Here is a 14,447-nt window from a genome sequence, read left to right as displayed (position 1 = left end):
AGACTCACGTTTAAAAGTGTCAGTCTACAGAAACATGCAGAAATCTTGATCCTTTCAGGTCAAGAGCTCAGTTCTCAATTGTGCATAGTCGAGCAAAAAATGACCAAATGCATTCTTGTGGCGTAAAAGCCAATCTGCGTTATGCATGCCGCTTTTAGCTTGAAAAAATAAGGAGTTATTCTAAGACTTACCAGTGTGGTAACCAAAAGAGGAGGTGCTCTTTATTGCTCATAAACTGCATTAAAATAACTTGCTTTGCTCTCAGGATGAGGGGGGGGGGGGGGGGGGGGGGGGTGTTTTAAAATGGTTTTGATCAATGAATTGCTCAAAAAAAGGCTGACAGATCAGATCCATCAAACTTGCTAAAAGAACTGTTTATAGAATCAATTAAAATATATATTAACTGGTTAGTTTTCCATCCTCGAGAGTGACTTCAAAGCTTCTCGTTATATGTGGATGGTAACTAGGTTTCATTAAGACTGTCTCAATAAACCGCTCCTGTGGATCGAGGGGCTTTAAGAGCTTCACTTCAAAGGGTTTTTTGTGTTTTGGTCACTTATGGTTGTGACAGCTTCATAATAAGGACAGCAATGGATTGCCACTCCGTCTCCACATCGTGGGTGTATCCAGTGTCTGTGTTCTTGGTCCCATTCTACCCCAATGCCCTCACTCTTTTGAACTTTGACCTGGCAATACAAACACTGATTCACCTTTAGGCAGACTCTTTGGGTTTCCCTGATGTGCCTGAGGTATGCTTGAATTGTTTGGCATTACTGGGATAGGATCTAGAAATGAAATCTGGTGTAAAACAGAATTGATTCATTTAGAATTGGCAATTCACAAGTTCTTAATGCATTTTGATCAATTTAATGCAGCCTTGGTGAGCAGATTTGCCTTCTTTTAAAACATTAACAAATCATACTCTTTCTAAATGTTCGACTCTGAAACTGCAGAGCTTTTTTTTCTTTCAATTTGTGCAGATAAATGTTAAGAAATGCAGTAGAAAAAGTCAACAACATAAAATCCCACACTGCCACTTTAGCTCTCAAAAGACAAATTTAATAGGACAACGTTTCAACCTACATAAGGTCATAGAGTCAAACTCTACACATCACACCTGCAAACAATGATCACCCCAATTATCCAATCAATATATTGTCCCATTATTCAATTCATGTTTATTTTAATAGCACATTTACAAAGTAGATTGTGTCAAAGCAGCTTAACATAGAAGTTCTAGTTTTAGTTGTTCTAGTTGAAGTTCAGCTTAGTTTAGTTCAGTGTGTAGTTTAAGTTTCACTGCTGAAAGACCAAAAACAAGTCTCAAATCAAGCAAGCCAGTGGAACAAACTTTACCAATTGACGAAGTGAAGGAAAAAACCTCGAGAGAAACCAGGCTCTGTTAGGCACGACCATTTCTCCTCTGGCCAAGCTTCTTGTGCAGAGCTGCAGTCTTGACGGAGGTTTTTGGATCATTTATCTAAAAATAAGTAAAAAAAAACAATGTATGCACACACTTACATGCATACATAGTCACACATATAATTACAAAAAAATATTTCAAGTCAAAATCCAAACCCCTAGGACAGTGGTTCTCAATCTCGATCCTGGAGGTTCAGTGTCTTGCAGATTTTAGCTCCAACCCCAATCAGACACACCTGGGCTAGCTAATCAAGCTCTTACCAGGCTTTTCAACTCCAAGAATGCAGTGAACGGACTTGAGTTCTTGTGAAGACCGGTCTTGCCAGGCCACCTCGGAAGAACGAACTCAGGAGACCGTGAGGACAGATTGCGTCCTATAAGAAATGAGATGCTGCGTTCTTCCTGATGGTCACGTGACCTTAACGTGTTTTTAATGGAAAATGATTCAAACATTACAGCATTCGTACAACGAGTTATTGTTTTTCCCCGTTTCATAATGTATACTACGCATAAAGACTTTATAGATGGCACAATATAAATAAAACAGATTTTAATACAAATTTTTGCAAATAAACACACTTAATGTGTTTATTCCTTTATTAAGTTTTTCATATTAATGCTTACATTCACTATTTCATTTAGGGAAACTCCTAAATCTATATAAAATGCTGCACTTCCCACCTCCAGTCGCAATGACTTCCGGGACTTCTAGAGGGAGATCGGTGCTCAAGTCTTCATCGGTGCATCCTCGATACCAAGAACTCATACGGGAACTTTCATGCGTCCTCCGTTCTTGCGATCTTGAGTTTTGGAACTGAATCTTGGCAGTTGATGATGATGTAACACGAGGACACAAGATCGCTGAAGAACGCATATTGAGAAACAGCCTTTCTTACAGATGAGGCAACTTACAGGCAAGTTGGAGATGAAATATGCAGGACCCCTGCCCTAGGAGACGAATGGCTGTTTCTCAAAATGTGTTCTTGCGTCCTCATGTTTTTGTGTAACGTCATCATTAACCATCAAAGTTCAATTCCAAAACTGAAGACCGCAGGAACGGAGGACATGTGAAAGTTCCTAGATGTGTTCTTGATATTGAGGACGCGTGGATGCAGACTTGAGAACAAAACTTGATCAAAGTCTCAGAACTTTCATTGTATATATAAAACACTTTCCTCTGGAGTAAAGTTGTATCTACATCACAAGAAATACAGTCCCATCATTAAATGTTTTAAACCCTTTTGACCACAGTGCATGAAACATGCAGGGACGTCTGAGAAAAGATTGATTTATGAAGCAAACAGCTCATTGACTCTAATGGTCTTGAGACACAGTCCATGTCCCGCATTGACGGAAATGCCTCCCTGAAGGGCCACAATTGCTGAAGATCAAAGACTTGAAGATCACTATTGAGTGCTCTATTATCTTCCATCCTCCTGTCAGTTTAACGCCCCCATGAGTTGGCCAGTGAGGTCATGCAGAGGTCAGAGGTTAATGAAGTGCCCTTTGTTGTTCACAGGAAGAGACAGTGTCGTTTAGTCCAGTACCTCCTAGTAAACTAACAGAAATCTCAGAGCTTCTTATCAGGTATCAGTGTGAATCCCAGACTCCCTCTGGGCTCTCAGGTGAAAGACTTGAGCAGACTGGCTAGTTTCTCATGCCTAGTGTGTACCTGAAAGCTAAAGGTCCCTTGAAATCAAAATAAAGTTTTCTAGATGTTACCCTCAATGATATCTATTAGCTAGTGTGCTCCCCAACAGTGCCAACATTTGCTTTTAGAAGATATAAACATCCAAAGCTTGCTTCCAAAGTAAACGTTTTTTTTATGACATCACCTCATACTTCAGTTTCTCATGAAATCTGCCGACCAATCAAATGCTCTCTAGTGTCTGACATGCGCCGCCCCTTCTTCTCATTGGCTTTTCATTTGATGCGCTTGAGCTCAACCACTTTCATTGGCAGAGCTGTGAACAAAAACGAATTGCTGTTATTTGTAACTAAACAGCCAATCAGAGCTCTCTCCCTTGTCCCGAACAGCCCCTACATACTAACTCTCGCCAATAAGAGCCTAAAAAGAAGCGTCTTGGAAAACACACCAGGTAAACTAGCTCGACTACAGCTTACCGAATCCCCAATGGTGGCCTTTTCTTGTAACACTCACTTCGAACTCTCAATTCATTTTAGCTTTCACTGCTAAGGAATGGTTACTGTGTGATCTACATATTCTGTATACTTGAGGTATTAACAGAAATGCACCGCATCTAGTGAATGAACGACAGTCTCTGTAAACACATGGACCTTTCATTTTGCTTCATGTGACAAATCAGCCATGAGCCTTTAGGATGCAATCTCTGGAAACAAGAGAGTGAATTGATTTGCAATCGCAGACACAGATGTAACTAGAAATTGACATTTCCGGTAGTCTCGTATGGTATTAGAGTATGTTTCATACCAGTCACAATTGAATGATGCTGAATGCAAATTCAAAAGGGGTCTTGAACTTTTAAGCTAGTCCACATTTGACAACACACAGACTTTAGTCGAAAACGCATTCATTAAATACAATAATTCTGTTTTAAAGCGATAAAATAACCCCTAATCTCTGCCAAACATGCAGTTATTGTGGGATGTGTTATAACCAGGGCTTAGTTTGTGAATTGCGAGGTCCCGGAACAGATTGGGGTAACGGATCCAGCATGTTACTCGAGGATGGCAAGGTGTCGCGCATGAAAGTGGAGACAGGGGAGTTGCTGCAGACGAAGGTGAAGAGGATTGGGAAGGCACGGAAGAAAGTGAAAGTGAACAGCTAAAGGGGGAGGAGGGTGGGGATCGGTAAAATGAGGTGTCGCATCAGATTTCAGAGGTGCCTGGATCCGGCATGTTCTAGCACAAATTAAGCCCTGGTTATAACAAAGTATTCATATTTAAAGCACTCAGATTAGGATTAATTGTAGTTGTCTACCACATTTTTTCATTTGCATGCTTTCCTATGTACCTGTAAACAATGTAGCATGAGTTTGTTCATTCAGAGTCACACTGAGAGTCCTCGTAATGGTTATTTTAAGAAAACTGACTCTTTTATTGACTCTTTTTACTCCATTTTTCTATGAACGCATTTGCTCTAGAGTCACAAACCCAAACCTTTCAAATATAAACATATATACACAAACAAATATACATTATATGACCAAAACTGAGCAATATTACATTAAATACAATATTGGGCCTAACTTCATGCAGACACGTACAAATTGCTTGAATGCTCAGTAATGTGAATGTGGTAAGCTACAGTGGTATTGTGGGCTATATAACACAAATTGTTGGCTATATAACATTGGCGGACTGGAGAAAATAATATGGATTTTGTTTTCCCATAGTAAACCTCTTACAAAAATAATTTCAAGCACTTTCAAGAACTTGTATTCATGTGTATTTATTTTCAAAAGCAGAAGGGTCTTGATAAAATCAAAACATAGGTGACCTTTAAAACATTCATTTGAATGCATGTTAATATAAGGTAAACCGTTTATGTTTCTGATTCCCACTCAGATGAAAATGTTTGGCAATTGATGTAAATTTTTAGCCTCGGTTGTTTTGTCTTGGTTTGGAAGTGTCAGCTTTCTACGTCTTCATGTGAAGCTGACGTATGTTTTCTTTCTCTTGTGTTGTAGAGTTACTGGGCTCCACCAAGAGGCTGAACATCAACTATCAGGATCCAGACGGGTGAGTTCTTGTTCTGTTGTGGGGGGAGTTTCATAAGGAACAGACATCCAGGACAAAACACAGATTCACAGAGAATCGAGAAAGTGTCGCATTAGAAAAGTTGGCCAAAAACTTCCAAAAGCATCATTTATGCCTAAAGGGATAGTTTACCTAAAAAGGAAAATTGTGACATTATTTACTCCCGGTTTGCCATATACACCTGAGAATGTAGTCCTAGTTGATATGCAGTGGTTAGAAGGTTAAACCACAGTTTAGTCTGTATTTGATATCGAGGCTGTTTTTGCTCTTAGTCCAAAGTAATCAACACCACATCCTACCTGAGTATTGTTATAGACCATGTCCATGTCTTTATGACCAGAGTGTACCCATTTTCTGATAGCTACTTCCAGCAAGATAATACGCCATGTTCTAAAGCGTGAATCATCTCAGACTGGTTTCTTGAACATGACAATGAGTTCACTGTACTCAAATGGCCTCCACAGTCACCAGATCTCAATCTAATAGAGCACCTTTGGGATGTGGTGTAACAGGAGATTTGCATCATGGATGTGCAGCCGACAAATCTGCAGCAACTGTGAGATGCTATCATGTCAATATGGAGCAAAATCTCTGAGGTATATTTTCAGTACCTTGTTGAATCTCTGCCATGAAGGATTAAGGTAGTTCTGAAGGCAAAAGGGGGTCCAACCTGGTACTAGTAATAAAGTGACCGATGATTGTATTTAATAATGTAATCAAATAATTATAATATAACATTGAAGCTCATTTTAAGCTACTGTATCTCGTGGTCCACCTATAGGATCACTAAGGCCCACTGGCTGCAAATCTCTGCCTTAGTCCATCTTTGCTGGAGTGATCATGTTTAGCCAGTTTCATACACGCACTTTGAGCCATAAGGTTTGTGTTTATAAATGATTTCAGCCAGACACTCTACCTGTGTCTCATCTTAAGCAGACCGAGTATTGTTGCTCTCCCAGTCCATTAAAGCGTGCTATGTCAACAGTGTCCTCCAGATAAGATGGGCCTCTCACAGAGCTGTAAACCGCTACGTTGGCCTCATATATTAAAGTTGAGACTTGGGTGACATTTAGGTGCTTGTTTTCGGGCTCTCGGTCATAAAGAAGGGAAAGAGCAGCGGTGGGTCTGTCGAGGGGTCAGAGGTGGCCATTCACGGATAAGGACCATTGCAAATTAGATAGGAGTGTTTACAAAGCACCGAACGGCCATTATTGAGGCCGGATGGGAAAGGCAAGAGGAAAACAGCGAATGATGGATGGAGTTGTTGAGTGCTGACCTGTGCTTTTGGTTTCATTTGTCAAATCTGACAGTATATAGTCAATATAATATACGCTTTAAGAGAATAGCTAGAGATATTTAAGATAAACGCATGAGTTAGTCTGCCTCACGTCCACTTTTAGATTAAGATTAATCAGTCACGTTGTATTAATGTGTTTAGTTTTTTAAAGTTGCCATGGTTTCTACTGACCGGGTTTTGTTATGTAACGTATCTATCCAATGGAAACCTACTGGCAGAAGGGAAAAACAGGAAAAGGGCTGAAAGGATGTAGCTGAACTCACTCAGAGTTGTGCATGTAATGCAGTCGTGCAGAGACCTGTATCATTTATTAATGGGAATAAAGTACATAGACTCACCCTTGCGTAGGCTGAAGCTTCAGGCTATCTGACATCTGAATCTTACGAAATCTGCAAGCTATCAGTTCAATTTGCTACCCAAAGCCATGAGAAGATTGATATGTATTTAAATATATTCATGCATTTATTAAAGATGGTTAAAGTAACATTTAAATGTATGTGAAACTCAAACCATCTGGCAGCATTATAGAAATATATGTTTATATTATGCAAACAAGCTTAAGATGTTTAGCCTAGTCTTTTAATTTTGGACATTTGATACACTCCTCTACAGGAAGTTACAACACTGTTAGGATAGCCTTTGTTTCTGCTTGCCACCGAATGATGACCTCAGAGTGCATCATAAGCTGGTGCCTTAGATTGTGAAAGTTTTTAATACTTCGGCATGCCCAGGTCTGTCAGTAAAATGATGAAAAAAAGAAAAATGGGATTTGGTGGGGGGTTTAACAAATAATAGTGGTGTAGTGTTGAAGGTTTTGCTTGTCTGTGAGACAAATTAGTATTTGAGCCGCCTTTGACTTTCAGGGGAACTGTTGGGATTTGTATGGGGCGTTTCTATGGCAAACGTCCTGGAATGTTTGTGAATGAATGGCCAGGCCGGTGTGAGAGGGACTCTTTGGAGCCCTGTCCTTTTGTCCACCCAGGGCAACGCTGCCAGGACGCATCAAATCTGTGCCTGACATCCCGAGAAATGAAGGCGAAAGTGGACAGGCCTTGTAACACGAGACCCTCGCTGAGTTCTGGGAACTTTTCCGAATTGTGTGTTTGTGGGTAAATCAACAACTGCTCAATATCGCTGCGGGGCGGCCACCGGACTGTCTGACCCGCTCTTGATAAATCCTGGGGTTGCAAATCTGTGTTTTTGTTCTGGTGCGATGGCTGAATGGAACCATGATGATATTCCAGTTAATTGAGCATGCTTGTGTGTTTGATTCATTGTATGTTCAAATCAGCTATTAGGTACAGTTATGAACTCTTGCTGAGGTTTAATTGTTGCTAATATGTTTACAGTGTTCTAGAGGTGTGTAAACAGCTTTAGGCCATACCTGTACTGACATATTCCTTTAAATGTTTATTGTAGACAAGGCACAGCAGCAGTAAAGATGGCCCAAGGCCAGATGACTGAACTTGTCCTGTTGGACAAGTGCTGTGTTGCCACCAAACATCATGTTTGTTTACAATGTGTTTTGTTTCATGTTTCTAAAATGATTAACAGTTCTATAAATTTTAATATAATGACTGAACCCTAGTCTTCTAAAGCCTTACTGTAACTTGATTTGAGGAATGGGCTGAAATAGCTCAACTACATGAGCCTGAGTAAACAAAGAGAGGTTTAAGAAACAAAGAATTTTGCGTATTTTTAATGCCAGTTGTCTCCAACCCTGCTCCAAGAGTCCTGCTATCCTGAAGATCTAGTGTTACCATCTAACACTCCTGAAACACCCAATGAAGGTGTTCAGAGTTACTTGGTAATTCCTGGCAAGTGTGTTGAAGCAGGATTAGATGTGAAGTATACATGACAGTAGCTATTCAGGAGAAGGCTTGGAGCCTAATTATTAACCTCATGTGCGGTTAGATGCGATTAGTGATTTAGGCAAATGTAGATTTTGTCTTTAATTGTCCAGTTCAGGTCCAATGTAGGCGTAAAGTAAGATGGAGCAACAGTTTGTCACTACAACCACACATCCATCCTCACAGCTCCCTGTTTCTTTAGTTTATTTTCCTAGAAAGCTCAAGAAAGTGTTTATGGAGGTGTAAGGAGATGAGTGCAGTCTGCTGTGCGCAAGAAAGTGAGATCTTTCACAACACAGGTTTTTTCAGCACCTACATTGCCTTAGAGGACTCTCGGTCTGACCATAAGCAGGTCAGGTACCGGTACAAACAAATACAACACACAAGAGTGATTATGCCACCTACCCAAGACCCCCACATCTTATAACCTGTGCCACACAGAATATGAAGACTTTTATAGGGATGAAATCTGTACTGATGGTTATAAAAGTGGTAATCTTGTGAGGTCCACACATAAATACATTTGCAAATGACCCCTATTATGGGGATCCAACTTTTGTTATGAGGGTGCAGGTCCTGTGTGGGCCTACTCATAACACAACCAGGGCCTGAACTGACTCTGATCCTCACCTCAAACACAGAAGTCTTATCTGTTTGGATGGCTCAGATTCTGGGGAGTTGAGTTGTAATGTTGTACCTGTTGCTTTGTGCCTTGGGGCCTCCGGTAGTCTCCATTTCCTGCCTTAACCTGCCCTCTTGTTGTGGTGCCATGGAATGTTCCCTGACTCTGGAGATCTTTGTTCAGTAATTGTCTATAATTGATTCTGCATTAATAGAAGGTTTTATTGGTAATTTACCAAGTCTGGTGGAATCTGTCTATGGGATGCAAAGTCTTAATTCCAAACTAGATACAGAGCTGATACTCTGACATGACCCCATCACCTAGCTTAGATTCCTGTCAGTTTATACTGACCTTTTATTATGACAAATAACAGGGATTGACATTTTGGGAATAAGTAGGGATTAACCCAGCAAGCATCTGGTTTCTGGTCCTGGGTTTGAACCACTATACCAAACCATTCCCATTCATCCTCTGCTTAAACTGCGTTTCAAGAGTCCCCTCAACATTTTGTATGTCTCCCTTTCTTAGGTATTCGAGTTTCCACTAATGAGCTGATTTGAGGAGTCATGTCGAATGTGTAGTATTGGTGGGACTCCAGGAACATGGTTGAGAACCACTGCCTAAGAATGAATAATTAATTTTAAGACTTTTTCAGCTGCCCATTTCTCATGAGTGTAAGGAATGTACACTGTAAAGATGCTTGCGTGTCAAGCTGATTTACATCTAAAGATTTCCGCTCAGAGTTTGACACCCACTCGTGATTCCTAAGATAGGACTTACTTGCGAGCTCTTCAGAAGTCTGTAAAGTGTTTGTCTTGAACCACAGGTCTTAGTGTGTTCATGAAAATAATCAACTTTAGCCTTTATATTTATCCAGTCTGATTCATTTCCGCTCTACTTGTCTGTGCTCTCCCACTTCACATCCAGTGGTCTGCTCTAGGAAGTCAGTCTGAAGTTTTGGGTTCAGGAAATGAACGCCTGCTTTTGGCTGACCCCATAGGGTTTCTTGTCAGGTATAATCATCTGATCCTTTGCTTTTGGTGTGATGAAATGTTGTGGCAAAATACCTGCATTGCAAACTAGATGACTGAGATATTTCTGTGTGATTCTCGATAAGATGAGTCAGACGTGGGCTAAAATGCAGGGATAAGCAAAGTTTCCAGACTTGTGCTGCAGACGTCTAGATATTTGAGATGTTTCTTGCATAAGACCTTGCAGGCATTGCAGGCACTTTGAACACAAAGTCTGAACATGACCTGCCTTTGAGGTCTCCACAGCAACACTGCATATATTCTCAGCAAAAAAGGCTATCCTAGAATACAACCCAACAACCATCCATACGAAAGCTGCGGCAAATGTTGTGTAGTAAAAATCCAGCCTTTAAAAGGCATCTTGCTTTATTTGGCTACTGACCTTGCTTCTGCGAATAGCAAAGAGTCTCATAGTTCCACTGCATATTTCGTGCACCCTAAATGATTGCTTTAAATACTGATACAAAGCTGTGACTTTCATTTCCTCGTTAAAATCTTTGAATGCAAAGTTATTCTGCAGCCGGAGCGTTATTTATTCCAAAAGCATCACAGTGAAGTTGAACTTGCTCCATCAAACCTTTTAAGACAAGTTTTGGCTCCTATTCCTCAGATTCCTCTTCTAATGTGATATGCTTCCAGTAATGGTGCTGTCTGAGGATTTTACTAAGGGGGGAAGTTTCAATCCGGGATGTTTGAAGTATTTGAGGAGCACTACCTGAAGACAGGCCTGTTACTGACCTGTGAGAGGTCTTGCTTTGATTTCGGCATGTCCTAACATGGTACATCAACCCCACACAAGCAGCATTTTCATTTGTCATCCTTCTACACACATCAGATCACATGAGGGCGTCTATGCCCAGAGGACACACTGTTTTTCGTTTGAGCTTGTGCTGAATTGAACACATCTCCCCCTTAGTTCTTTTTTATATTTTGCCCTCAAGAAAGCTTGTAAATTTCAGGCTTTCGTCTCTGATTGTGCCACAGCTTCAGCAATATGAGGCACTTTTACAAGACATTGGTTTTCTGGCAACCTCGCATGTTCTGGAGCTTTTTATTTTTCCATTCTCTTTATTGCCACATGAGTGGGGAAGGATGAAAGTGTAACTGCTATCAAAATAAGCTGATAAAAGTTATTGAGTGACTTCTTTATTATCTGGCTTTAGCCTGCAAGTACTGTTCCTACGTTGTCAAAGGCTTTTTCCACTACTCGATCCTTTTTTTGTTGTTGTTGTTGTTGTTGTTAAAGGTTTTCTGTTTTCCCCCCACTCAGGTTTTCTTCATTGCACCATGCTGCTCTCACAGGAACTACAGAGCTGCTTTCTCTATTGTTGGAGGCTCAGGCTGTTGTGGACATCAAGGACAGCAATGGTTAGAACTGCATTAACTTCAGCTCAAACTTCAGTCAGAATAACAGCTGCTTGCCATTTATGTGCATTATTCCAGTTCAGACTGAATTATCTGTCTGTCTGTCTGTCCATCCATCCATCCATCCATCCATCTATCTCTCTCTGCCTATATGTCTTTCTGTCCATCCGTCCATCCATCCGTCCGTCCGTCCATCCATCCATCTCTCTCTGCCTGTATGTCTTTCTCTCTATCTATTTTTCTTTCTTTTTTTCTTTTTTTCTTTCTAGCTTTCTATCTATCTATCTATCTATCTATCTATCTATCTATCTATCTATCTATCTATCTATCTATCTATCTATCTATCTATCTATCTATCTATCTATCTATCTATCTATCTATCTATCTATCTATCTATCTATCTATCTATCTATCTATCTATTTATCTATCCATCTATCCATCCATTTGTCCATACGTCCGTCCATCCATCCATCCATCTATCTGCCTGTATCTCTGTCTGTCTGTCTGTCTGTCTGTCTGTCTGTCTGTCTGTCTGTCTGTCTGTCTGTCTGTCTGTCTGTCTGTCTGTCTGTCTATCTATCTATCTAAATCAGATGAATGATATATGAACAAGTACCTCCTGTAAAAATCTTTAGAATATGAAAATATGAGTAAAACTGAGTGGAAAAAAAAATACACCAGCGCAGGCTTCTGCATCAGTCTATTGCTTTAATTTGAAATACATTATCATTAAAGTGGCAAACAGGATTAAGTATAATATGAATTATTTGTATGCGCTCTATGTGAAGTTATGTGTGTAACTATGTAACATTTCAAAAATAGATCATGTACACAACATATAATGTATTTCATGAAATATTAGATGACATTAATTGACATTTCAACATCGTTTCCACAGCTTTGAATTGTGCATGTTTTTGTGTGCAGGCATGCGGCCGCTGCATTACGCAGCATGGCAGGGGAAAGCAGACTCGGTGCTGATGCTGCTGCGGTCTGGAGCTGCAGTTAACAGCGCGTCCCATGACGGACAGATCCCACTTCATCTGGCGGCTCAGTATGGACACTACGAGGTGGTGCGTATGCATTAAAACACATTCACTGCTATTAGACACGTCACAAACACACACACAACTGAACAAACAGCAGAGCAGGCTATGGGTGCTTCTCAATTAGCTACTTTGTTCAGTACTTCTTTTTTTATAATTATATTTATAGGGGGTTTCACCCTTATTGATAGGACAGTGGAGATTTACAGACAGGAAAGTATTGGGAGCAGAGAGAGGGGAAGGATCAGCAAAGGATCTCGAGCAGGGAATCGAACTCGGGACGCCGCGGGTGCTATAAGTCGACGCACTAACCACTAGGCTATTGGCGCTGACATTGTTCCGTGCAGTGCATCTTCGGCACGATTCAACGATAAGGATTTTTTTACTGGCCTGATACTTGCCCTGCCAAAATATTCACTGGACCCACCAAAAAATAGAAGTTAATAGCTGTTTCTTAGCCACATATTTTAAATAATGTGTCAAAAGTCAAACATAATTGTATATTTACTTTGTATATATACTGTACACTTTTTATTCAGCATCACTTTTCTTTAAATACTTTTAACTGACCATTTAAAATGTAAAAAATTGTGATGCAACTAAATATATATATATATATATATATATATATATATATATATATATATATATATATATATATATACACACATATATACATATATATATATATACACACATATATACATATATATATATACACACATATATACATATATATATATATATATACACACATATATACATATATATATATATACACACATATATACATATATATATATATACACACGCATATAATATATATTTACATATATATAAATGTTATAAGCGAAACTGTGCACTTTAATTTTGACACCCACAGACATAGTCACCAAATATAAGACTAAGGTCAGACTCTCTCATACAGAGCCTCATTTCAGTTGTCAGGTTTTGTAAAAATCTATCTATTGAATTAATCAAGCTATTAAAAATAACGTTGGCTAGAATTCTGCATAGTAGGATTAAATTATATAAGAGAAATAACAGATGAAGCGAGACTGCCGTCAGAAAATGAAAAAGATCAATGTTGATCTTTCTTTCGAGGTGTCAGTGCAGAAAGGAACAAAACAACAGGACTAATACAAAATGTTATAAGATTAGAGTATGAAAAAATGATCAGATGGTCATTTTGGTCAATTTACTTATTAAATAAACAGCTCTCGTTAATATTTCATCATGCTTACACTTTCATATTCGACATCAAACGCACATTTGCTAGTAGGAATGGCATCCCGCCCTACTCATAATTCTCTCTTCACATAACTGTATATATGGCTATTACACATTCATAATACACTGTGATATAGCCTGGTTTGTTACTTTGTTGGATCTTTCTCTCTACAATCAATCCACTCCGGAGTTTGTTTCAATTGAGCTGAGACCACCTCATTCAGGCGATATCGGACCGATTGATTTAGCGCAGATCCGAGCGCGATTGCGGGACTTACATCTGCCAAATGAGCTGTGCTAACTGTGCAAACGAAACAAACGTCTAGGTTTGAAAGCACCCCAAGACTGTGTCTGCACGCAGTTAACAAACAGTCGCAGCCAAATTAAACTTTAGTGACGAGGCAGCACTGGCCTGATTGGACCATCCTGTCTACTGTCCCGAGTGTCTCGTACGCTGGTCCCGGGACATTAGGCAGCCCTTATTGTCGAGCCCTGTTCGATGATGGTTGAAACATTGCTGGTATGTGAAACCTGTATGTCCTTTTAAAAAAAATCATCTAAAATAAATGATCCTGTTAAGCTGTTGTGCAACGACACACACACACACACACACACACACACACACACACACACACACACACACACACACTGTTTTGTTAGTTTTTTAATTTCCAATCTTTCCAGTTTTACTTTGCTTATACATTTGGTACCAAAGCCCAGCCCAGCAGAAACACGCTCTGCAGTCTGTGTGTGTGTGTGTGTGTGTGTGTGTGTGTGTGTGTTTAAACAGCACCTGTGAATGATCTGACATCATCACATTGCAATGTACAGAAATATGAGAT

At 39.8% G+C, this 14,447-nt stretch overlaps 1 protein-coding gene across 1 annotated transcript in view; it reads left to right on the top strand.

Annotated features, from left to right (window-relative positions):
* LOC130221773 (caskin-2) overlaps positions 1–14,447 on the top strand; it is a 98,393-nt gene that overhangs the window by 51,140 nt on the left and 32,806 nt on the right. Inside the window, exons 3-5 of the mRNA XM_056454365.1 lie at positions 5,094–5,145; positions 11,234–11,331; positions 12,257–12,402. Coding sequence (XP_056310340.1) covers positions 5,094–5,145; positions 11,234–11,331; positions 12,257–12,402 — 296 coding nt within the window. The remainder of the gene's footprint in view (positions 1–5,093; positions 5,146–11,233; positions 11,332–12,256; positions 12,403–14,447) is intronic.

Source organism: Danio aesculapii, chromosome 3 (assembly GCF_903798145.1).
Source record: "Danio aesculapii chromosome 3, fDanAes4.1, whole genome shotgun sequence".
Lineage (NCBI taxonomy): Eukaryota > Metazoa > Chordata > Actinopteri > Cypriniformes > Danionidae > Danio > Danio aesculapii.
This window is presented reverse-complemented; position numbering and strand designations above follow the sequence as displayed.